This window comes from Carassius auratus, chromosome 34, assembly GCF_003368295.1.
Source record: "Carassius auratus strain Wakin chromosome 34, ASM336829v1, whole genome shotgun sequence".
Taxonomy (NCBI): domain Eukaryota; kingdom Metazoa; phylum Chordata; class Actinopteri; order Cypriniformes; family Cyprinidae; genus Carassius; species Carassius auratus.
This window is the reverse complement of record NC_039276.1, coordinates 16,661,425-16,688,680: the sequence shown is the minus strand read 5'-3', so window position 1 is coordinate 16,688,680 and position 27,256 is coordinate 16,661,425. Positions and strand designations below refer to the sequence as shown.

Sequence of the window (27,256 nt, the reverse complement as noted above, 5' to 3'; positions counted from 1 at the left end):
TTAACTGCTATAACATTGTTAATTTGATCCCACCAATTATAATAATAATAATTATCTATTCTATTACATTTTATTTTAACAAATTGACTAATAAGAACGCAATTCAAAAATTATTATTATTAATAATTACTATTATTATTAGTTTTTTTATTTTTAAAAATTTACTACATTATAAAATGCTTTTAGTGAAGTGATTAGTCAGATAAACAAATTGTCTAACAAACTAACACACTGACTAATAAAGAATATGGCTGCAATAATAATAATAATTATTTGTAGTAGTAATAATAATAAAAAAATAAATAAAATAATTATCATTATTAATCATTTTATTTTATCAGAAGTGGTCAACAAAAGGACTAATGAAAAAGAACATGCCTGAAAAAAAAATTTGCATTGTAGCATCTTTATTGGCTGGTGTCAAATGAATATAAAATTATTAGGGCTCGATTAAAAAAATTAATCTAATTAAATTTTCACATGGACATGGACATCAATAATGACTGAATACATAAGCTTAAGCAACAAAATATTGTTTATTTTTGTTCAACCAAGTCTAGCAGACCAGTGCAATTTTTGCCATGAAGTGTAGCAATAGCATATTTAGAAACAATTTAGAAATAGTACATTTCAGAAATGCAGGAAGCTTATAGGTGCTGGAACCTTCTGTAAAGTGTTTTTTTAAGTAATACACAATACTGTCAATTACATTCAGAACATTGGAAACATTGACTATTAGAAAACATCTCTCTGTTGCTTCAGAGGCCATAACATACTAAATCCAACTCTCAATAACCTTGGCCAAAACAATAAAGAGTTCAACATAAACTGTTGCACCAACAAAATAATACATAGTTCAACATAAAGTGTAAAGTCCACGCTAGCTGCTATATGTTTTGCGTTGAGGTGATACTTGAGGCTCGATGTGTGCTACGGTGATGTGCGAACGCTAGTTGGTGCTCCAGTATAATCGGTCCGCCGAAACTCATCCAGTGAGAAACGTTCCGCGGTGCAAAAAATAAGTTATTAAAAATGCGGGAATTTTTTTTTTCTGTAATTAATTAATCTTAGTTAACGCGTTATTTTTTGTGTAATTAATTAATTAAGTCCCGGCCCTAAAAATTATTCTTATTTCTTACAAAGGGCTTTTCAGAAATGAATAGTTGGATCAAGAAATAGAATAATAAGAGATTCAAAAATTTGTTTAAATAAAAATAAAATTATTAAAATGTTATATTGTTGTTATAGTAGTTGTATTATTAACACTCTGATATACTGAATTAATAAATGATCACAATATAAAGTATTATGCAACGAATCACACCATTCATATTAAAGGGGTGCAGTCTAACATGTGTTAATGCTTTATCATTTTATTTATTTTTTTTTTTTTTTTAAAGCACATCATTTTTCACATAATTTACCTTTATTCCACACCATTCTGTCCCTTCTCTGAGAAACGCTCTCATGATTGGCTGCTTTTATGAAGCCCCGCCCTCAGAAATACGCAATGGGCTCAGATTGGTTAGCTGGTCCAGTGTGTTGTGATTGGCTAAAGCACCTCTAGTGCGCATCTAAACGTCCCGCTCCTAAAGCTCAGAATGTGCCCCGGTTGTATTGTAAACAATGGCATCATCTATATTGCTATATTGCAGTTTAATCCTGATTGAGACGCAGATGATATTACCTGTTTTTACCTGTTTTTGTTTGTTGTTGTCTCATACTTTTAGATACGCTGTTATTTGTAAATGCTACTGCTTCTGTTAGCTTTTAATGTATGGTTTTATCCTGATTAAAGTTTTAGTACAGTATGGCAACTGCGCGCGCATCCATGTTTAACGTTTCTCATAGCTATGTGTAAATAAGTGTATAAATTAAACAATTAATTGTTGGAGCTGATCTGGTGATCTAAATGAGAGAGAGAGACAAAGAGAGAGAGAGAGAGAGATGCAGAGCAACACGAGGAACAGGATTGAGAACCGCTGCTTTAGAACATTGGTTTTGATACTTGTGAATCAATTAGAATTGTTAAAAAAACTGAATTGTGATTAATTTATGAATAGAGTTTTACGTGCACCTCTAGTTTTCTCTTTCTCTTCTCTAAAGCAGCGCAGCATGACCTCGCCCCCTTAGCTTCATGTTCCCGCCGCTGAGTTTTTTTAACTCGTTGTAGTCCTTACGAGACGTTTTTGTAGGCATTGAACTGCCAGAATTTTAAAAGATGATTTCTCCATTTGCACTGAACTTTCAATGCCGCAACTTTGCAGATATTTTTTATGCTCAAACAGCAACATCACACACGAAATAACGTAAAAAAATGAAATCACAATCAACCACCCCTTTAATGTTTTTGTTATTAATGTTGGTAGCGTTTACAAAGTGCTGTCGAGAGACAACTCGGCAAAGAAAGACTGAAATACGCAACAGCAAAAGTCTGTTCTGATGGAAAGGAGTCACATCGATCCATCTGACAGGACGCTCAGCGTGGCCAGATTACAGTGGGGATATTCTCACTGCAGTCTTTCTTCTCTTGTTCCCATCACAAGAGGTTCATCGCATCTTATCTTTAACCCCCAAATGCCCCTCTCCCTCTACAGAACCCCCGTCCTTAAACTCACTCCCATTTGAGCTGTCAGTCAAAGGCTGTATCAGAGTCACGATCAGCAGGATAAGGACTGAGCTGCGCTGTGACTGATTGCTGTAGTGATACAGGGGCAGAGATCTCACGGGTCAAAAAGTCATCAGTCTCTGAAGGGATTATGGGAGATGGTTATCTGGACCAATGACCAGCAGGGTGTGTGTTTGTGATTGTTTTAGAGGAATGTGTTGGTTAAATGTAAAGGTTCACTGACCCTTAACATCTACATCTTTATGTGCTGATCCAGATTTCAAGCACAACTCTATAGTCAAGAGGATTTTAGCGTAATAGATTAAATCTCTGCTATTTGAATGCTCACTTTTGTCCGATGACCTAGCTGTGCACAGAAAACGCTAACCTTAAGATGCTCTTACCAGGAAGCTTTAAGTCTTTGCTGCTTCCTCTGTGCTTTTGCAAAGCTCAGAAGACAATTCTCTAACAGGCTGCTAACATAACTTTTTTTTTTCTCCACTTCAAACTTCAGCTGGGGGTGGACCGGAAAGAGAAACCCATGGCTAATTGTTTTTTTTTTTTTTTTTTTTTTTTATGGAGCATTTCAGATGGAAGTTAGCTAATGAGGTTAGGCAGCTTGACCCCGTTGAGATCACAATGTGGGTCTAATTGTGATCTCAAATCTGCTCATAATCCCTTCATTTGACTGAATGAAGGTAGCAAGTTGCTGGAGTGTAAACTGAGGGAGAGGATGAGAGAGTTAAGTTTTAAAAGGAACGGTAGCAATGCTATGGACTTCAAAACAGAGTTGCTTTTTAAGTAACAAGCAAATGTTTTAAACAGTTAATAGTATATCACAACAAAACTCAAAATTGCTATGTTTGTCACATTGTATGGCATTACTGATCTGTATTACAGCTGAGAAAATGAAGGTAATGGATAATCACACTACTGTAAAATATATATTATTTACGTTAATGCATTTGAGATACATTATGCGTTTTGCCATTCATGAATTTAATTTGCACTCAACCCCTGATCTAATAATATTTAATTTAAATAATTATGTTCAAATGCTATTTAATGCTGTTACCCTAATAGTTTTAACTCTCTGTGTTTTGTGGTATTAAATATTGTTCTGACTGAAGGGAAAAAAATCATCATTGCTTCCCCAAAACTGTTTTTTAGCATTTTTATATATATATATATATATATATATATCAGAATCCATGTTTACAGCATTTATATATATATATATATATATATATATATATATATATATATATATATATATATATATATATATATATATATATATATATATATATATATATATATATAAATGCTGTAAACATGTATTCTGATAACTTTTGACAATGTTTTTTTTTTTCACATATTGCATTTGCATAGTTTGACTTAAATTAAGTGTCAAACCATACTGAAAAAAATGGTCTAGAAACAACAGGTAACACTATCAAATTAAATGTACATTTTTGAAGTAGAAAAAACGAAATTAATTTTCTTATAAAAGCTACTCCAAATCCTTATTAACAACTTTGAAAAAAATTTTAACAGTGCAGTTAAATCAAATTTAATTAGTCAAATAAATATTTTAAAAAAATCATGAATTGTTTAGACTCGTAAGCATGTTGCCATCAGTAGTTTAGGCTTCACCTATGCTTGTGGCTCTTGTGTCCTGTACCTCAGCGGATTACATATTTTATATGGTTGATACTGATGGTTGCTCTGTGTCCATCCCTTGTGAGCCTGGAGAAGCCCCCATTGCACGTTGTCTATTATGCAAACAATAGTGTTGTCATTATCAGCAGGACACCCCTTTGCAGGGCCTTGTCACTGGTTGTCACCATTTGATGAGTGTAAATTACCCTGTTTCATAACCAAAGTGAAAATGCAACACATTTAGAGTAGAGACTAGAGAGAGGATTGATAGGGTCCTGGTGTTATAAAATCATCTGAGCTGAAGCAGAAGGTCTTCATTATAGATTAGTCCTACCCTTGTGTGATATACTGGCAGTGTCTGTTGTCCTCCGCTGGCTCCTCTCAGTGTCCCAGGCAGTTAATGTCAGGTTGCGCTCAGGTTGCCGATGGTGCTTCTGGTTTCTCCATGGAAGCTGAGGCCAAGTTCACTGTCACTCATGTCCTCTCACACCTGTCTGCCTCGGCTTTCCTTGTAGCGCATCAATTTTTCAGAAGGCCAGAGGGTGACAAAGTGAACTGGCCCAAAGGCTTCTTTCCTTGCCCTAACTATAACCAGCCCTGTCCTCAAGAATAATCAAAGATTGTAATAGGTAAGATGAGACAGACTGGCCCATGTGAAAGCACACCTCGTAACATTTTGTTTAAATCAAATGAATGTGACAGAGTTAGACCTGTTCAAGGAACAGTGCACTGCTGTTCAAGAGTTTGGGGTCAGAAAGATTTTGTCATCCTTTTGAAAGAAGTCTTTAATGTTGAACCAGGCTGCATTTATTTGCCGAAATAAATATAGTAAAAACAGTAATATTGTGAAATATTATTACAATTTCAAATAACAGATTTCTATTTGGATGCATTTCAAAATTTAATTTATTCCTGTGATGACAAAGCAGTGTCACATGATCCTTCAGAACATTTTTTAGAATATTTTATGTGCATACATATTTTTTTTTCCAGGATTCTTTGATAAATAGAAAGTTTAAAATAACTTTCTTAAAAGGTTTTGTTTTTAAATAAATGTATTCATCTCATTAATGTTAATGTCATTAATGTATTAATGTTAAAGACCCCAAACTTTTGATTGGTGTAGTGCAAATTGGTTGTAGATTTACCATCAAAGAGTTGCGTATGGTTTCCTTGGCTTAACAAATTGTAAATTTGATGGCGTAAATCACAATTCAGCTATTAATCAAAAAAAAAAAAAAAAATGTTATGTGTTGTTGCAAATGAGGCACTTTTGGGAGTTTTTTGTGCAAAGTTAGATCTGAGAGCAGTTGTCTGTTTAATCCGTTGAAAGCCCAAGGCTCTGTTCATCCCATAATATTTATTTTCACGCCAGCATTAACATTGGGGTGTGTAAACGCAAACTTGTTTGTTGTTCCAGTGACAGAACAGCTGCGCACGGAGTCATCATTTTTTTCTCATTATGACTGAGCTTGAGATGTTGCATTTTAAATCCTGTTGAACATTATTTCTTTTTTGTCAGTTGCTCCTCTGAGATCATATTGAAACATTCAGACACATAGCTGTTATTTATGACAGGAACCTCGCCAAATTGTTGCCGTGTTAGCATTTTTTGTCTTAAAATCAGCAAATACTGTACAACTGGTTTATAAGTTAATACGGGTAAATACATCACATAGATTCTTGATTTATCAGAACCGCGAAAAGATCAAGTTGACTTTTTTACGCATAGCCTTATTGTTTATCATGAGCTTTTTTCATAATGTCACAGCCCAAAAATTTATTGGATAAATTCTTAGTCCAACGTCTAATCACTTTTGTTCTCTCTCCTCAGGATGAAAAACAAGTTGTGGTACTTTGAATTTGGCACCACAGAGACCATCTCAGCCACTTGTAAAAAGCTGAACGAATCCATTGAGGTGGAGGTGAGTTCAGGACATTTAGCCTCAACAGTGCCTTGTTTTACTTGACAGTAAATGTTGTAATTATATACGGCCACATTCACACTCTTTTAACTGTGTATATGGTCAGTATGTCCACTGAATACTTCCTTCAACAAACTGTGATTCATTCATGTGCAGCTGGCTACAGTATCTACAGTAAACTTCAGGCTGCTCTTATGTGTTGAGGGAACGTGTCAGAACATCTCTATGACAAGTAAACAGCGGCAGACGACCTTTGTTGACAGCGTTCCCAGCATGTGAAAGTTTCACACTGGCCAGTTTGTGCCTGTGGTTAGATATACATAATGAATGCAATGAGTTTCAGTGATAATGATGAGTGTTTCTGTTTGCTACAACACTATTTACTAAAGTGCTTGATATGTAATCTAAGCAGAGACATTATAAATACGCTTATGAAGTTAGAAGAGCTATGAAAACAACTTCAGCTAGCAAAAGAAAAGTTTCTTTCTCCCACTCTTGTGTGGGATCTCACGTGGATCAAGCTATCGCATTATATCATAAACATGTCAGCATTTGTCTTTTGAAGTTTGTGTGCTTTTCCACTGTACTGACGCCCTTTGATTCAGGGTGGTCTCTGACATCACACAATACTGAACAGCATTTCTATTTCTGGATCGCCCGCAGGCATTTTTAGACTAATTTCACATCTTTCGTGTCTGGAGTGTGATTGCTATTGATGTGCCACTCTTAATAGTTACTGCAGTTTATAATGCTTTAAGTGCTTTATCATTCTGTTTTATACAGTATACATTACCCTTCAATATTTTGGTGTCAGTTATTTATTTATTTTTTTGTAAAGATAATAATACTTTTATTCAGCAGGGATGCATTAAATTTGTCAAAAATTACAACAAAGACATAATAATGTTAAAAAGAGTAAAATATATAAATGTATATATGCTGTATAATGATTTTTTTGTTTCTGTCCCAGTGTGATGGCATCATTTTGGATCTCAGCAGCACGTCTCTGGAGGGTATCGCTGTGCTCAATATTCCCAGCATGCATGGGGGCTCCAACCTGTGGGGCGAGTCAAAGAAAAGACTGAATTACAATCGCATGAGTAAGAAAGTGCCAGAGAGAATGACTGGCAGCACTGTCACCGATGCCAAAGAGCTCAAGTTTTGTGTACAAGGTGAGTCAGACCATAGAACATAAACTACTGAAAAAGATCTGGGTTGCTCCTGAAATGTTCTTACAACCTACAAGTTTCTTAATATAGCAGAGAAATGATCGCAGCATCCTTTTACCGTCAGAAAGAATCAGAATCAGGAAAGAGGTTTATTGCCAGGGATGTGTGTGTGTGTGTGTGTGTGTGTGTGTGTGTGTGTGTGTGTGTGTGTGTGATGCGATCTAGGAAAACCCAACACATGGTGAAATCTTTTTTTGGTTTTGATACTGTTTGAAAGCTGACCATTGTCCATAGCTTGAACGTAACACAAGTTATGGCTGTCTGAAGTTGACTGATCGCTATGTTTTTCCAGAATGGAATTTTGAGAAAAATGAGTTTAAAGTGAGACGGATTTCTTTTTCACTTGTACTCAATGATCGCTGTCTGTCAGGAGCGCCATACTGCATCATTACACAAACAGACTAACGTTACACTGAAGAGGACTTTTCCGTTGTTTACCATGAGCATAGTGTCTGAACTCTTGATCACCCCTTGTATGTTTGGATAGCATGAATAGTGTATCTTGTAAGCGAGCGAAGCGCACCTGTGCATATAACAGACTGTCATCGGACCCCTCCTCTTTAGTAACTTCATCTGATCCTACATCTCTGGATGTAAAATAGTCCATTATAACATCTTTTAGGGCACTGACATCACCACGATTGAGCAGACAGAGAGGAGCAAGATTGTCTAAGTGAGCAGCTTCAGACTGTGTTGTTTTCCTGCGCCCGCCTTCTCAGGATATTTAAAAGAATGAAACCCTAATTTTGACAAAAGATTTACATACGACTTATTTTTCAAATTTCCTGAAAACGTCCCAGCCCGATATCCGACGGGTTTTCCCAGATTGCATCACATACAGTATACACATACTAGCAGTCAAAAGTTTTTGAACAGCAATGACTTTTAAAGAATTCTCTCCTGCATTTATTTGAATACAGCAAAAGCAGTAATATTTTGAAATATTTTTACTATAAAAAAAAAACTGCTTCCTATTTGAATATATTTTAAAATGTAATTTATTCCTGTGATTTCAAAGCTGATTTTTTTTTTTTGCATCATTACTCCAGTCTTCAGTGTCACAAAATCCTTCAGTAATCATTCTAATTTTCTGATTTGCTTTTTAAAAAAACATTTATTATGATTTAAAACAGTTGAGTACTTTTTTTTCAGGATTCTTTGATGAAAAGAAAGATCCAAAGATCAGCATTTATCGGAAATAAAAAGCTTTTGTAACTTTATACACTATACCATTCAAAACCTTGGAGTCAGTATAATTTAATTTTCTATATTATTTTTCTTTTTTTTAAAGAAATTATAGTTATTAATATTTAGCAAGGATGATAAAGACGTTTATAATGTTACAAGACTTCAGATAAATGCTGTTTTTCTGAACTTTCTATTCGTCAAAGAAACCTGAAAAGAATTCTACTCCGCTGTTTTCAACATAATAATAATAATAATAAATGTTTTGAGCAGCAAATCAGAATATTAGAATGATTTAAGCTTAAAATGGCTTAAAAAGAAAGGAAAATAATACATTTTTTGTGGCGATGCAACAATGACGATATATTTCTATAGGAATAAAAACAAAAACTGTTTTTGCTTCTGACCATTTAATTGTAGTACATTTAAGTGCTGATGATAAAACTGACTGAAACCTCTAATTTCCTGCCACTTCTAATACATTTCAAATGACTGTCCATCATCGGTATATCAGCACATCATGTGGAGCTGTTTCATATGCAGCTCTGACTCACAGCTGAAAGCTTTTAACCATCGCTAATGAACGGGTGCCTCTCCGGCTGCTCATTACACTGATGTTCAGACTCACTGTGTTTTGGGACTTCCTGCGTTCGTTTCCCAGAGTGTGAAGCTAAATTAGCAGTGCTAATCGTCATTTAGGGATAGCGCTATCTGTGTCAGCGCCTCACTGAGAGTAGAGTACCAGTTTTCCAGATCCCACACTAGAGGTTGGTGTCACCATCCTACTAAATGTCCGTTTGGGGAGGGTAAGTCAGCACAGGCGCCCTTGTGACGCCAGCCTCCAGGGCCCTAGCGTCACCATCAGCTGTCTCAGTCACAGATCAGAGCTCGGATGTGACTCTACCTCCCAAGGTCAGAGCAACAGCAGCTGTTTCAGCCTGCAGCTCCGGGCCTGTGTTTTGTCCAAAAGAAATACAAATTCTGTCATCATTTTCTTATAATATATAATCACACGTATTTCTTCCTCTTTATATCACAGGTGAAGGTAGTTGCTTATGTACAAGAGTGGCTGTATGTCTCTGGCTCTAAGCTGCACTCCAGTTTTTAATCAGCATGCAAAAAAGTTTGTTAAGAAAATCTGGTCACACTTTATTTTAGGGTCCAATTCTCACTATTAACTAACCATTAACTATGACTTTTGCCTCAATTAACTCCTTATTTGCTGCTTATTAATAGTTTATAAGCTAAATGTTAAGTTTAGGTTATTGGGTAGGATTATGGATGTCATGCATTATATGTACTTTATAAGCACTAATAAACAGCCAATATGTTAATAATAGACATGCTAATAAGCAGCTAGTTGTCAGTGTGAATTGGACCCTATACTAAATTGTTACCCCTGTTCCTAATCTCTATCTTTGATCCATTCCAGTTCTCTTCACTTTTACAACTCTCTCGTCCCTGTCTCTCTCTCTGTGCTCTTCTGTACTGAACTCACATGAATACTGTTACCATGGAGACCCCCAGGCCCTCCTGAACTGAGGAACGGCGTAGGGATCGAAAGAGAATGAGAGGGAGGGAGAGAGAGTGGGATGCTGTGAGCTGTGTGACTCATATCAGTCATCTTTAACTGGCCTTCAGGCACATATACTCAACCAGCACTGCATACAGCACATACAGTAACAGTACAGAGGTCTGTAGCCACATCCCATCTAAAGTAACTGTGATCACTCAGTTAGTCAGTGTCAGTTAGTCAGTTGGTTTTCTTTTTCCATTGCATGAAGGATTTAGTGCTGTGGGGTTTCTGATAACTCACCAGTCATGGAGGTGTTGCCAGCTCGCTCCACATGTTCACTAACACGTTACACTCTGTGAAAACGACCTGCTGTTTACAGCTGTAAGAGCATGACCTCATCTTCATCTCTCTATGGAGTGTATTTTGAGGTTTATATGAATAGAGAATTCCTCTCACTCACACAACTTCCACATGACTCAGGTCCTAATGGATGTCTGCATGTGACTGTTGCATTAGTAGCACTGAATCTTTTCCTGGATAGGTCCTGAAGGTTGTAGAGGTTTATTTTTGGCCATAATAAACAAGCATTTCCCAAATTTGGGTGGGTATTATATTTGGGTAATAGCTTGCCACTACACAGGATGCTGTTATATTTAGTCACATTATCACTGTGTCTTTTTTGTTAGCGGTTTTACTGTCTTTTCTAGCCATCCTTGATGGCAGCATTATTAGCCAAATTAAAAACCTTATTAAAAGTTGAACTCTGGTTTGAAGTATTTATATTTGTTGGTAGCTTTGCTTTATGAAATGACGCTAATATTTTTAGAGTTGTTTTTCCATTGATATTATGTTGCATGTTTTCCCCCTAGATTTCTTTCTAACTGTGCGCTTTAACAATTGTTTAAATTGATCATAAAGTAACCAAATGCCAAGTTGTTTTCGTTCTCACTATTCACATTAGAATATTTACTAATAAGCATAGTGCAGATTTTCATGCCAGAGATAAAATTTCCACATTACATGTAACAAAATGAAAAAAATATTTATTTTTTTATAATAGTGTTGACCCTACAAGGGGTTGGGAGAGTTCAAGAAATAGATTTTGCTGCCATTATACAAAATTCAAAAGTTTGGGGTCAGTATGATTTTAAATGTTTATGCTCACCAAGACTCAATTAAATTCAATTATTTATATATATATATATATATATATATATATATATATATATATATATATATATATATATATATATATATATATATATATATATATATATATATATATAGTTATTATTATTATTATTATTATTATTATTATATTTTTTTACTGCATAATATTGCTGTGGAAACCTTGATACTTTTTTTCAGAGAACAGCAGTAAACTTTAAAAGAACAGCACTTAACAGTGTAAATTCTTTACTATCACTTTAGATCAGTTTAATGCATCCTGAATAAATGGATATAAAAGTATTACTGAACTCAGTCTTTTGAATGGTAGTGTCTGTTCTAGTAATCTCAAAGCATGCCTCAGTTAAGGGGTTATAGTTTTAACATTCTGCATGTGACGAGAATCGTATGACGATAATGAGTTAAATAGAACATGAAATGATTAGGTGAAAGCATGCAAAAGCTGCCTAATCATGATCATCATGATCATCTTGGCAGAAATTATGTCTGTTTTTGCCAAAAAATTGCAATTAGTCATGGTTGAAATGTTCATGATTTTTTTTCTTTCCTTTCCATGTTTGTATATTCCAGGAATATCTGAAATAATGAGTGAGTATTTGTGTGGTAAACAGCATCTCCACATCTCTTATCTCAAATCGACTGTTCCCTTTTCCTCTCTTTATTTCAGGGTCACAGAGGGATATTTTGTCCTTTTACCTGCTTCCCACACCCTTGAACTCTCCTATTTCTTTCTCTTTATGGCTCGTACACAAGTCACTCCACCCTTCCCACAGCGATCTTGCCACACACTGCCTCGTGCTGACGGCTATTTCAGGGCACTGGGGCCATTCATTGTTACATCCCACAAACAAACACACACATACACACACTCAGATCCTCGTAAACACAGCAAATGATTTGTGTTGTATTTCCCCACTCCCGTCCTCACATGACAGGAATAGAAGTGAAACTCTCCACCCAAAGAGCACTGTGGGAACACGGTGACTTAGTGGACGAAAGGGACACTTTCCGCTGTGGCTCAGTGTCCTCGCTTTAGCAAGAGTGATGGACATTTGAAGAGTGGCTCTCACCCATCAGGGGTTCAGAATCATTGAAGATGTTTTTGGCCTGAGGGGCCCTTTCCCATGATCTGCGTCATGAGAGCTGTGATTGTTGGCCTGCTTTGTGAGAGGAGCTTTGTTTGTGAATGGCATGGGAACAGAGGTTGGGAGACTGGGGAGCTCTTTTGCATGCAGAACGCTAGTGAACGGAGCGTGTGCGGGTAGAGTGCATCCGTACAGTGAGTGTGTGATACAGAGGAGGCCATAAGCAGTGTGGCAGACTATCAGTTGGGCTCTCATTGAACAACACCCTCCTCTGTATGTGAATCATGACCTGTTATGAAATCCCAAACAATGTAAAAATTAACACCTATCATTCATTTGGGCTTGTCACAGCGCTTCTGAAATGTCTGCCGCGGTGTGAGGCTGTTTTAAGACATGTCACAATACTGACATAATGAGAACGCTTTTAATGAATAGGAGCATGGGAAAGTGTGTCATGAGGAGTATGTTGTCTAAGTAGAGCAGGGCTGAAGTATTGAAAGCGTGCTCAAGAAAGTAAATGTGCAGGGCCCGCATTCACATACATTTTAAGAAAAAGTTCTGAAAGTTCATAAGAACGTTCCTTTGGAAGATATTCCTTAATGCTCGTACCTCAAATACTCTGCCAAAAATAAAAATTTGTTTGGTTTTGATTATCATGTATATCATGCTGAAATAATGCGTTTTATAGCCATATCAGTTTATACTTCTGATGTAAGGTTTTCTGAGCATGTAAGCACTAAACTAAGTTTTTTTTCATATCTTATTGCAATTAAACTGTCAAATGCACACAAGGTTATGAGGAAAACATGTTACAAAAACGCAGTCGGTTATGTCTATGAAGGTGGGAAGGAAATTGCATGCTTATATTATATCTGTGTATTAAGTGACAGCAGCGTAACATACAGTACCTGCCACTGTCTATGCTGTTAATATGACTCAAACAATAAATAAAAACAGAGAATCACTGCTAATGATAGAATAAATTCTATAGCTTTAGAAATAAGACATTTCTTACTTGAATGCTGCTTTTAAATGCTCTAACGTGAATAATATATTTGCACATCTATTAACACTTTCTTAAGTAGCAAGCTCCTCGGGACAATTTTTTTCAATATAAAATGTGTGATATTAAAGAAAATTAATTTGCCAGATTAAGTAAAATCTTGCATTAGTAATATGTTTTATATGTAGCTAATACTTTAATGCTTAATATTTGAAACAGCCCAATAAATTAAATATTAGGGATGCCCCCTAATAGCCGACTAAGGCTTAGTCAATTAAAATTGTATTAGTTGCAGAAAAAAAAGAAAAACATTCCACTGGAAGTGATGAAGTCAGTGATGGACAGATTATTATGGTAATTACAGTACATCAGACATCCAAATGTTTGTTTCGTTCATCAACCTCAAATGTGGCTTATTATCTAAAGCATGTAATTAGTAGCTACATTATGCGGCCGCTCACTCTGACGTTAACCTAAAAAGTGTGTGCTATTTACTTTTATGTTTGTGCACTCACAATAACAACAACAAAATGTTGTGCTTTTGTAAAATAATGAAAGCAAACAGGGTGCGCTTTCTGCAGTCTAGGTCTCTGTGAACTTGAGCACGTAAAAAAAATTTGAAAAGTGAAATGTATACTTTTAAATGAACCAATTCAAATGGAAAAGTAACAGAATTTTCACCAAAGTATGTTACAGACATTTCATGCAGACCCTAAAGAATCATATCAACTCTTGGAAAATGGGCATCGGATGTCCCCTAACAGAAAAAACCTAGAAAAAAAAAGAACATTCTCAAAGGGATAGTTTATACAAAAATAAAAACTCTGTCATCATTTACTCCAGTTTTTGTCCAAACTTTAGAACTCACTGGTCACTAAAACTGTTTGGTTACAATTGTTCTTCAAAATATCTTCTTTTGTGTTCTGCAAAAGAATAAAATCATACAGTTAACAACTGTTAACAACTAAATTTTGGGATTTTCTTAGAGACCGAGAAGAGTTCATGCAAAGAGTCTGAGAGTGAAGCGTGGTTAGAGAAGACAATCTCATTAAGTAAGTCAGTAAAGAGTGCATAAGAAGACTTTGAATGAAGTATGCCAGAAAATATGTCAGAAGCAGCATTTCTCCGTGTAGTTTGCAGAAGTGTACATAACTTGTGTTGAAAGTGTTGACAATGAAAAGAGATGTGTTGAAAGTGTTGAAAGAGTATGCTGACCTCAGTAGTTTTCACTGACTGACTTTGTTAACTGAGAATGGTCTTGCACTTAAATAAATGGCAGTGAACAGCTAAAGTGTGTCATTTTCTATTGCAAACACAGTTATAGTGTGGATCATGTGTTTTGTTTAGATCACTATCATTTGTTCTATACCTTCAACAAGATCCTTTTAGCCGCGACTAAATATCCACCACACAATGCATTCTGACACGGTTACATAAGAAGCCGTTTGTGAGCTATTCTTAGTGCTTCCTCACTGTGATGCGCTGCCTGGAATAAGAAAGCCCAGACCTGACAGAGCGGGAAATATTCTTGTCGTGAGGAAAATAAGGCTCCCGTCAATTTTTTTTCTTTATTTTTTCTTTATTATTATTTTATTTGCTGCTTTTGGGACAGTCAACAAGAAGCCATGTGTTTGATAATAATACGTTTGTTCCATGAAACCAAAGACGAGGCTGACAGTAAATACACAGTTGAATATAGAATACAGTATATTATTACTGTATATTATATATACAGTATATACAATATATATATATATATATATATATATATATATATATATATATATATATATATATATATATATATATATATATATATATTAGTGCTGTCAAAATTAGCGCGTTAACGCATTCGATTAATTTGAAATATTTAACGCGTTAAAAAAAAATAACGCATTTAACGCGGTTGCAGTTTTTTTTTTTTTCCAGTTGTGGCCTTGTGTGTTCAACGTGCAAAGAAATATGGTTAAGACCAAGGAAGGACTTTTAGACGGAAAGTTTCAGTATAAAACTCTTCAGGATTACTCTTCAGTCTGCCACAAGAAACATTACTCTTCATTTAGTCTGCCACAAGAAACAGCAACATTAAAATCATGAACTCAAATGTCATTGTTTAAAAAAAACGTTAATAGGCTTAAACGAAAATAACGAAATAATTGTGAAGCGGAGTATTTTTTGTACACAGTGCCGCGAACTGTCAATCACTCCTGTGCGCGTGCATCACTGTCCTCCTCGCAGCTGCAGCAACTTGCGCTCTCTCTCTTCATCAAGCTTTAAAACAAAAAGGGGACAAAAAGATCATATTGTCTTTGTGCATAGGCTATAGATTAATTAGATAAATGAATATCTAAATTTGTGCCTTGCCGTCTACGGTATTTTTTTAGAACTTAGAAAAAAGATGCTGCAGCCAATGAACAGCCAGCGGGGGCTGCAGGACGACTCAACCTCCGCAGACAGTTTTTAATGTTTATCAGACAATAAATACTCAAGATTTTGCTTTAGTATAACTCACAACGAGTTTCACTCACCTTCTCCGGCCACGTTGAGTTGTTGACACTTAACAGTGGGAAAAGCGACACATGCGCTATTCACTTGTATAATTTAAGGGTGAATGGGTAATGTAGTTTCTGCTCTGGGTGGGATGAATTAGGAAGCTTGCATTGTGAAGGGCGCTCTGAAAATCGGCAGTGCAGGTAAAAGATTAAAACCTCTATTAAAACAGATGTCCAAATGAGCGTACCGGTACGCTACAAGCACGTTCTGGGCGCACGGAGAGGTGGCGGTACGCTCAAGAGCTATATTTGGAAGTGGCGGTACTGAGTACCCTTGCGTACCGGCCCACTTAAAGCACTGGCAATGACTATACTTTGGAATTTTTTTGCAGTCCACTTAGAATTCAACATGGAAATCATTTTTGTTTTTTATTGGCATTGATTGTTTTGAAATTCAAATGGTACTTACATGCCTATGTTTTTATTTCTGTAATAAATATGGCTTTCAAGCCAACAGTTAATTTGGAGGATATTGATGGTTTATTGCAGGTATGTTGTTTACATGAGAAAATCTGTGTTACAAGTTAAACAAAAATTCCAATAAACAATCATATTTTGCATTTAAATAGTTTCTTTGTCTTGAGTTTACATAAATTTTTTACATTTTACATATACATATCCAAAAAGTTTCAGTCTATTAATTGCGATTAATCGCGATTAATTTAAAAAAATTTTGCGATTAATTAGTTAATTTTTTTTAAGCGATTGACAGCACTAATATATATATATATATATATATATATATATATATATATATATATATATATATATATATATATATATATATATATATATATATATGTTTGCAAACCGAAAGATCCATACCGAACATTTTCCATATGCATAAATTTACCATTACACCCCTACTATTTACAATATTTAAGTTATCCAAAATATTGTATAAACAAAAAAGGAACAAGAAACATATAACATTTTTTGAATGACAACTATTAGTGTTGGCAGAGCTCTGTGAGCGCAGAGTCCATGTAGATCAGTGTGAGGCTGAATTTTGTTGCAGTGTGTGGTGTTAAAGAGCCATTCGTCACTCATGTCACTTCATAGTGTCAGTGCTGAAGTCCTAATCTGCCCTCCTTACCTCCCTCTTTTCTTCTTATAGCCCTCAATCCTATTATTCTTTCTGGGAAAACTCCTGAGACGTATAGAGATCAGGAAGCATCAAGATCTTGGACATACTTGTCAAATAGTGGCATTGTTGAGTTGAATAAAAGGATACCAAGCACAGATTTCTCTGTTGGGGCTCTTCGCAGCCCTCCAAGCAAAGCATAAGGTTTGTTCACCTCTCAGCAAACCTCTCCTGTCTGACCTTTCAGAGGAAGAGAGTCACAATATCCCCCGGCAAAGCTGCACAGTCAGGCAGGTTCAGACTTCTCCACTTCTCATCAATCAATAAACACTTTATAAACACTGGCAGGCAGCTTTTTCGTTTCAGCCAGGTCATGACTCAACAAAAGATATTCATAGGTCATACCACATGCTGAAAAATAGCAGTATCAAGAGCCTCGGGAAACCAATTTTATTTTGCTAATCCACTCTGGTCATTCTCCTGACTGCAAGTAACTTTTCAACTACATAACAACTACAACTAACTCTCATTAGTAGTAGTAGACTATTAGGTTAGAGTTAGGTTTAGTTGGAATACTTGTAGTTGCAAAGTTATTTATGGTCAGCAGAATATATAAAGGGGACTATTTAAATAAAGTGTTACCTAAAAGCCATTTAGATGCAGTTTTTTTTTTTTTTTTTAGGTTTTACTGTATAGAATCTTTAAAAATAATAAAAAAAGCAATTGTTTTTACGTTCTCTTTGACACATGTAGGCCTCTGCTTAATGAAATGAATCGAAGCTTCTCACAGAAGTTCCTGTTGAGCGAGTAGGCGATCCTGGAGTGTACTTTGTAGCGTAGAAGTTGGCCACATTCACTGAGGACAAGTTTTGTGATATGTGTGATAAATGCAGTATTAACACCTGCTGAATTTATTATCTCACAGTATCAGTAACACTGAAATCAGGAACAGAATTGTACTTTTCTTTGTGTAGTTCGTATGGTTGGAGTCAGGAGACCAAGTCTTTATTTTAAATGTTTCCAGTGTCTGCTGAGTTAATTCTGGGTTTTGCCATTACTAAGCAGATTTTGGTAACAAATTATAATATGTTTATATTAGTTAACATGAACTTACAATAATATTTAAACACAGTTCATGTTAATTTCAACATTTACTAATACATTATTAAAATCAAAAGTTGTATCTTAATATTTAATGGTCCTGAACTCAAATTAACTAACAATGAACAGTTCTATTTTTATTAAATTAATAACAAGGAGTAATAAATACTGTTGCAAATGTCTTGCTCATTGTTAAGCATTGTGATACTTTCACTGAAGCTAGCGAACGATCTCGGCGTCAGCGCGGAAAGTGAGGAACTAACTGATCTCTGCTTACAGTTCGCACATATATTTTTGTCGCAAACGTTCATTTTCCTTCAAAACAGCCGGTAAAATCGCTACGACACGGTATTAGATCTGGCTTTTGTTCACACAGTGCTTGTCCTGGCATTGAACCCGGCAATGTAGGTCCCCGACCCAGGTTCAATGCCGGAATCAATCCCAGGACATGGGATTTTTTTTTTTTTTTTTGGTTTTTTTTTGGTTTTTGTTTTTTTTACCACTGTGCCACAAGTGGCTACAAGTTACAAAAAGTTCAATTATTAGTGCGTTAAATTTTATGAATTAACAACAAACAACACTTAATTATGAATGAGCATGAATTAACTAAGAGCAATAATACATTCATTAATAAAAATTTGCCTAGATTAACAAATGCTGTAAAAACTATTGTTAATTTTTCATTCCTGACACACAATGCATTAACTAATGTTTACATGTTGAACTTTCCTGTAAAGTTTTTTTTTTATAATCATATTTTTATCTTTATATTTTGACCTTTAATTGAAAGCCAAAGTCAAAAGTGTCCATGTGTTCTGTCAGGTGAAATTGTGACATTATTAACTGTGTTTACACTGTTAAACAACATACATTCTCATCTAAACAAACCATTGCTGTCTGGATTCTAGGCAGCTGATGGGAGTAAACACAAGCTGTTTGCAGATGTGTCTTTAAGTACGTCACACACTTTAGAAACCTTTTTGTTAATGATAGGCTGGATGAGCTTTGAATGTTATAGGCGGACCCAGCTTGAGTAAATTTGAAACATCTCTTTGACAGATCACTCTGTATGGTGTGTATTTGGCTTGAACTGATGAGTAGTTCTGGCTTGTGTGGATGTTGTGCATCCATCTGCTGAAAAGATGGCTTAAAGCTACCACTGATAAGGCCATTAATGTGGGTCAACTTTTAGAATGGATGAAGTGTGAAAGAAAAGAGAGATTTGTATTACGTGGCTTTGTATTATGGATTGCAGTATATTAGTATAGCATGCCTCATTTTCTTGAAAATGAATTCTCAGTCTTGGATATAGCTTTAGTAAACTCATTTTTAATTGCTTCTCTTTTGCAAATGAAGATGGACATTAGACCAAGTTCTTCTTGGGACACTTGCTGCCATGACCCTGTTGTGTGTGCTAGTGTGAGCGAGAGAAAGTTAATGAGTGGGTAAAGGGATAACAATGTTCCACAAGCATTTACTAAAGCTTAGTCTACTAGTAGGCTTAACCACTGACCTCAGTGCCTTTTCCCATCTAGTTCTATCTATTTTTTTCTCATACTACAAGCTGAATTTCATTTTACTTTCCCATTGTGTAGAGTTTGCTATTGATATGCTTTTTTTTAATGCAATTTAGATTCAATTTTTCCAAAGGAAAAAAAATATGATCTTTCTTTTATCGCAGTTGTTTATCCTAGACCACCATGAGAGAGCATTAAGAATTAATTGAAACTTTTTCCCTATATCTTATGGTTATCATATTATTCAGTCCCCCAGCATTCTCAGCATGTTTCTCTTTTGGAGTTTCGGAAGAGTTCTTAAATTGTTAGTTACCCAAAAATAGAAATTCTGTCATGATTTATCTCACTCTCATGTCGAACCTTTATTGTTCATCTTCACACACGCAAATGAAGATATTTTTAACTAAACCTTCCAAATTTTTGTGCCTTTGTGTTTGTATGTGATAAGATAAAACCCTTAAGAATAAAGTTTTAAAATGGCGTAATATTGAGTAAATTATGACAGATAAAAATCTTGGGTGAATGTTACATTTAATGAAATTGCAAACTTTGCTCACAAAATATATAATCAAAAGATTTTATGATGAATTTGTCATCAGGTTTTTACAGGACCAAATAATCTGAGCCATGACATCCAACTGAACTAATATTAACAATGTCTTCTCCCTTCACTTCTCCTAGGGAATTTGAAAGGAAAAAGCATTTGAGAAAAAGTTGATACTTAAAAGTTGAAACGTAACCATTTGTTTCTTCTTCTCTGGCAAAACAGATTTGAGTGATCAGCTTCTGGAGGTGGTGGGTTTGGAGGGAGCCATTGAGATGGGCCAGATCTACACAGGTCTCAAGAGCGCTGGACGGCGCCTTGCACAGTGTTCTAGTGTCACCATCAGGTCAGCAGTTCATGCCTGTCCACATTCACATTGACTAAAAGTTCAGAATTGGCCCAACTCATAGGCAAACCCTCTGATGACTTGTTTCCATGACTCTGAAACATCTCTCTTCGCCCTCCCCGTCAGCAGGACATCCTCTCTTGGCCAGTGCAGCTAGTAAATCAGACCTTTAACCTGCTGTCACTCGCTTAGCCAACAGCTCTAACATTCTTAACACACTCACTTACTTATGAATAATGATGTTTGTAGCATGTCTAAACACACACATACACACTCCGGACGTATGCAAATGAACCAGTGGAGACTTTTCCGAGGTGCTAGTTCACAAGGTTGTGTTGCCTTGGTCTGCTTTGCTCCATTTAGCACTTATAATGTCCTTAACAGTTAGTTCTGAATGGAAGTGAGGTGGTTATTCACAATTTTCACTGATGTTTCCTCACCTATACACAGGGCCGTTCTGCCTATGACCTAATACTTTCCTAATACTTTAATAGGCATTAATAGTGCATTCATCATTGTCATTCTCCCATACTGTGTTGCTTTAGCTTGTAGTGGCCCTGCTGGAAAGACTAAAGTAACTATTTGTAACTATTTGGGAATGGAGGTTCTGAACTGAGCGAGTGTGTACGTTTAGAGAGTAAGGGGTCCGGCTGGGAACAGGGCTGTGGGAACAAAGAGCACAGTGTTCAAAGCCGTGTAGGAAAAGTGTTGTATATAGGAGCCTCGTGCCTACAATCTGCGTGGTCAGTGACCTGACCCGTAACAGCTCTGTCCTTGTCTCTGTGTCCACAGGACGTCCCGGCTGCTGCCCATGCAGATTGATGGGGAACCGTGGATGCAGCCTCCATGCACGGTGAGCTCTTTTGATTTTGCTTTGATTTATTATTTTTAATTTGCAAATATCTTAGAATTTTCATGACCAACACCAGCCAATGTGTCACAACAGTGGAATTAAACAAGACAAGACATTTCACTCATGCTTCAGGCTGATTTCACCTACAACTCAATTGCTTGGTCCAAACCTAAGTTCGATTCCACGCCAAAGGTCTGGACTTTGAAAAATGATGTCCAAAACCAAAAGTTGAATTTAAAAATATGTTAGAGTCTTGGTCTAGTGGTTTGTGCATTATGTTATGTTATGGCACAGACTTGGGTGATAAAACTTCAAATCAGCTTTTTGGTATTTTTTTAATTTACATTTTATTTTATGCTTTTATCTAAAATAAATCACACTGCATTCAAGATGATTTTTGTTTCGTTTTGTTTTTTTGTTTGCAAGTACTTGTCGGTTCTGTGGAGCTGCAATAGAATAACTCTGTGAGTGGCCAAATATTATAATTAAAAACCATATTCTCTGCTTTTAAAGTACACAATGTGATGTAATGTGAAGTCAGATACACCCAATGCTCAATGATAGGTTTCAGTTCAGAGCAGGACCTTTTTTCCATCTCAGAAAATTGCCTCCTCCAGTCTGTTGCAGCTTTGTACATTCACCCACCCCAGCAAGCAGACTGTTAATTAAAACACTGTCATGTCACACCCTGCCATTGACTGATTATGTCATTAAGAGAGGGGAATAAACATGCAGCTTTCCATCTGCACATAGCGCCAACACAATGTCCTCCGCTATATATACATCTCTATCAGCACAAGCTCTATAAAAAGTGTGCCCCTGTGCCTTTAGTCCTCTCTAATTTGCCCAACTCTGCAGAGGGGAATATGGGATGTTATTTCAGTTTCAAGGTCAGCTCTCACTTTCTCAAATTTGTGCCTGTTAATCTGGACACGTGTGACTTCTGTCAGCTCATTTGCTGAATGTGAGCGAGACAACTGCTTAAAACAGTGAGTAATTAACAAGCAGAAGGATTTAACCAACTGTTCAGATTTGGTTGTCTTCAGAGAGTAATCTTGCCTTCTTCCTTGCAGATACGGATCACACATAAGAACCAAGTTCCCATGCTGCTGGGACCACCACAGAAAACATTCTTCTTCTTCAAGAAGCGCAACAGAAGTCGGGACTAGATATGGGGACTTCAAAATTCAACCACACTTCTGCAGTCATACAAACACACTCAAACATCTCCACCTTCCTCAGCTAAGTCTTCGTCTTTGGCAGGTGGCAGCCAAAGAGAAGACACCTTTCAATCACTTTTGTGAAACGAATCAATACAAATACAACACTCTAATGGACTCCATCTCCGAAAACAGTCAGATGCACATGGGCTGAACCAGAACCACTCTGAGTGTCATGACCACTTCCTGTGTCTTATCATCCAGAACATCTTATCACAGGCTTGTGACCTGTAAGCTATGACTCAATTCCAACTAAATCGCCCCTCCCAATAGGCCACTGCCTTGGGATCACACTGTGTGCCCTCTCCCTCCTCTTGAGATGGCTCATCAGAAGAGACGGCCAATTTCAAAGAGAAAAAAAGAGGGAGGACCAGTAGTGAAGAGACTCAGAGTAAAGGCAAAAGAATTGTGTTCAAGTCAAAAGAGATGGAGAGTAAGAGACACCCTGGCATGATAATGTTCTTTGCATGAGAGTTGGTGGTGCACATATGGACGTCACCAGGCCCTGGCCTAGCCTAGCAGGACCAGGGAACAAACTTTCCTCTTAAAGGAGCTCACTGAATTATACATCAGTGCATGCAAAGCATTCATTCCAGTGCCTCTCCAAGGCCCTGCAGCATGCCATCACTAAAGAGATGAAGCAACATACTCATCCATTGTGAAAATGTTTATGGGGGTCTGCTGATAGAAACAGGTTAGACTGGCCTGAATGAGATGAAATATTTCAGCTTCTGTTGTTTGCTCTGGCCAGTTCTGCTGTTCGCCAGTTGACCAGTGCAAGTTTTGTTACTGTTCGCTGAATGATTATTTATTCACATACTGCCCTTTAAAACAACAATGCTCGTGTTCAGTGTGCAGAATGGACGTAAGGTCTTAGAGAACCCTTAGAAGAGAGAATCAGTGGACCAAAAGAGTTTTACCAATTAGCATTTATATCGTAGCAATGTGGCAGTTTGTGCAATAATTTGAAGATTTTATTGTATTTTTTAAGCCAAATCAAAATATCGTGCCATTACATCGGGGAGTAGATTCTGTGTGATTTTCCCTGTCGATTTAAAACATCTTACACCAGCCTATGCTGGCTATGCTGGTCTGTTGGCTAGTTTGAGCATTTTTGAGCTGGTCAGGCTGGGAGACTTGCCGGTTACCCAGCTAGGCTAGACCAGCTGAAAACCATCGTAATAGCCGTAATCACACCAACATGAACGTACGGCATGAAAATTCGGTCCAGTTTCGGCAAGTGATTTGTCTGTTCAGACCAATGCGAATAATGGAAGAATGAAGTAATGAAAAATGCAACTTAACTTTATGGCAGTAGATGGCACTTACAGAAAATTAGTTTTATGTAACAGCAGCGACTCAGGGCATGTGACCAAATATTTCTGTAGAAAAAAAAAATCCGTGTGAATGTTTGTCTAAATCTGAGCAGAAGCATTAATAGCCGTTTATTCAAATTAAAATGTATATAACACTGATTTTACGTCTTGGTATGAACAGGCCTTACACCATCAAACCAGCTTAGGCTGTTTTAAGCATTTTATCAGCAAAGTATGATTTTAATAATTGTTTTATATAACAATAAGGATGCAATGGTAAAACTTTAAGTTCAGGATCAATTTGTTAAGATTTGTTAATGCATTAGATGTCAACAACTAACGCTGAAAATATATTTACAGCCTTAAATAATCTAGATTAGCCTTAATTTATAAACTCAATTGCTTGGTCCAAGTTCAATTCCACCCCATAAATTGATTTCATTGTTAATTCATTTATATTCATATTATGTTTAATAATATTGATTAATACAACCTGAAAATCTATGAATATAGTGCATACATTATTAACATTGACCAGGAGTAATAAATCATGTAACAATATGAATTGTTCATTGATGCATTAACCAATGTTAACAAATTAAATATTATATTTTGTTACAGAAATAATAGTTTAAGGAAAAATATGCTACACATTTTTAAGAAAAACAAGGTCTCCATTCGGAGGCGGGCTGAAATGGATCTAGCGCTGGTATTAAGACTGAATCCTCTGGTCCCCATCTGTCACAACAAGCTACTGCAGTGGGGTTTGATTTACTGCTGCATGGACGGAGCCTAAATTTAACTTCCTATTTCAGGGCATGAAACACTATTCCTAATTGCAGCATGAAAACATCAGCTCGCAATTTCAGGTCGACAGTTAAGCGGGTTTGAAAGCAGCCTAGATGAATGCAGAAAACGGAAGTTACTTACAGTTGCCGTCCACAACAGCTGACTTGGAGATCCAAAAAGTGAGCGTTGTAATCTTTTAGCCCTTCTGAGAAGGCCCATAAAGAGTGTGTGACTTAAAGATGCCCACTATGTATCAGTATTTATATAAACTAAGAGCCTTGTGTGCATATATACAGTATGAATGTGCAGTGATCATCAGATGCTTTCGCAGTGTGCCATAGGGTGTTGGAACTGTATATATGTATTTCACCAGTACACAGAACTGGGGTCAGATTGACTTGAAGTTCAGGTGTCGACTTTGGAAACTGAGCTCTTCCCAGAGTTAGCAGGTTAATGTTCCCTTTAAAGAAAACTGAACCGCAGAAGCAACACCAGTGTCCTAAAAAATGCTCATCTCTTCATATGACCACAGAACTATCGGTTTATCACAAGTTAATGGTGAATTTGGCTAAAAGAGCCCCATTGATTCTGTGGTCTTTGGACGGATGGTTATCCTGCATGACATTCTGGTGTTTAAAGAACGGCGGTTTGGCTACAAGTGCATGTTTACAACTACTTTTCATTTTACAGTCTAGAATGATTTTAAACAGTCATGTATATATAGAAATTGTTTATATTTTCTCTAAAGTTAAACCACCGCATGCCTGCTGAAACAAAGAAGTCAATGTCTGCTTGAAGAGAGACCACGCTGATTGTTGCTACTTTATTCGTTTTACATGATTATATTTTTGGACCCTATCCAGGCCCCTTGTGTCTACCCACTGTACTTTTCCTCAATCAGTTAGTAGCATGTTCATTGTACAAGTACCAATGTATGCAGATCGATGGGCAACTGAGGAATGTCATGTTTGGGAAATGTCATTTCTAAATCGTACTGATGTCACTTCCTGTATAATTTCTGTGAATAGCTGATAGCCTTAACGTACCAGTACAAAATAGCATTTTGCCTGGAGCAAAGACTTTTGCAATATAAGTCACTAAGAAAATAACCCAAATGATGGAACAAAATAGAGGGAATAAAACGAGAGGTTAACATGTTTTGCTGTGTTGCAATAACTCATTTTTGTTAGTGTCATCGTTCCTGCCTACTTAATCTCAGAGAAAAGTGGTGATAGAGCGATGTCCTGCACATCATAGATGAGCTCCATGATATCTCTGACACCACATCTGTCTTCATTTGTGGACAAGAAGGCTTTTATCTATTTTGTAGCTGTCCTAATTGCTCAATCTACCCATGACTGTCTCTTTTATCATAACAATAATATGAGTTTATCTGTTAAAACCGTGCTGCCTCTTTCAGGGTTGTGCTCTATTCAAAAATGAATTGATAATGCCTTTTAAATTCTGAATGTGAGGTTTTGAATTAAAAATGAATTGTAATTCAAAGAAGATCATATAATTTTGATGTATAACTAGAATAACTGCCCTTTTTTACGTTTTGCTGAGACACCCTGAAGTTTGAGGGTTTGTTGGCCCCCCAGACAGAGAGAACGATGGATGGAAGGAAGGAAGAAACACTTTTTCCCAGGATGCATTGAGTTTCTTTGAGTTAAAATACAGTACATTCCTCTCCTGTCATTCCGATTCAAATTCATGTAGGGCATCCGCAATTCTATTTAAATTCAAACTCGTGAGTTGAAAGGGAGACAACTTGTTTTTGTTTTTTGTTTTCAGTTCTGAATTTTGCCCAACCCTGGCATATTGAGACCAAATCAGGAATGTTCTTTTTAAGAACAGTGAAGCAGAATCCTGGAGTCAATATTGAAGAGGCAGTATGGCTAATCTCAGTGTAGCACCATTCTTAGCTGGGTCAGATGAGCCTTATTGACTGCCACTGATGAAGTACAGCCCATATCCACATATCCTGAATGTGATGTTCTACATGTGTGTTTAACTCACTGTCTTACTCCTGCCTTAGGGTTAGTGTGGTTTGTAGCAGTCCATCTGTGTGGTAGGCAACAAGGTTCAAGGACAGGAGTCCTGCAGACTGGGATGGGGTTAATGGGTGAATTGTGCCCTTGAAAGCCCCTTTTAGACTCTGTTACTCTGTAAGCTGTTGGCATCCATGTTTTTATTGAATAAACAAAGAGACTGAAGCCCTGCGTCTGATGTGGGTCATTGGCAGACTCGGCTGGGATGCTTACTCACTTCCGGAAAAGGCACCTGACACAATCCTCTACTTAATGTGATTGAATTTCAGTTCACATAATAAATCACAGATTTCAGTGCTCCTGTGCTGATTATATGAGGCACTCGGGAGAAATACTGTGATATTTTAGCGCTGTACTTAAGATCCACATGCCAGCACACTTTCACACTTGCTTCCATCTCTCAGACAACACCTTCAGTCATGATTGCACCTATATATAGACAGTTTTAAATCATATTATGTCGCAACTTCAAGACATTGGCA

At 36.6% G+C, this 27,256-nt stretch overlaps 1 protein-coding gene across 2 annotated transcripts in view; it reads left to right on the top strand.

Annotated features, from left to right (window-relative positions):
• LOC113053342 (diacylglycerol kinase beta-like) overlaps positions 1–26,940 on the top strand; it is an 86,981-nt gene extending 60,041 nt beyond the window's left edge. For both annotated transcript variants that reach the window (XM_026218278.1, XM_026218277.1), the window contains 5 exons: positions 6,105–6,195; positions 7,166–7,367; positions 20,425–20,545; positions 21,338–21,398; positions 22,472–26,940. In XM_026218278.1, coding sequence (XP_026074063.1) covers positions 6,105–6,195; positions 7,166–7,367; positions 20,425–20,545; positions 21,338–21,398; positions 22,472–22,567 — 571 coding nt within the window. In that variant the 3' untranslated portion in view covers positions 22,568–26,940. The remainder of the gene's footprint in view (positions 1–6,104; positions 6,196–7,165; positions 7,368–20,424; positions 20,546–21,337; positions 21,399–22,471) is intronic.
• The last annotated feature ends 316 nt before the right edge of the window (positions 26,941–27,256 follow it).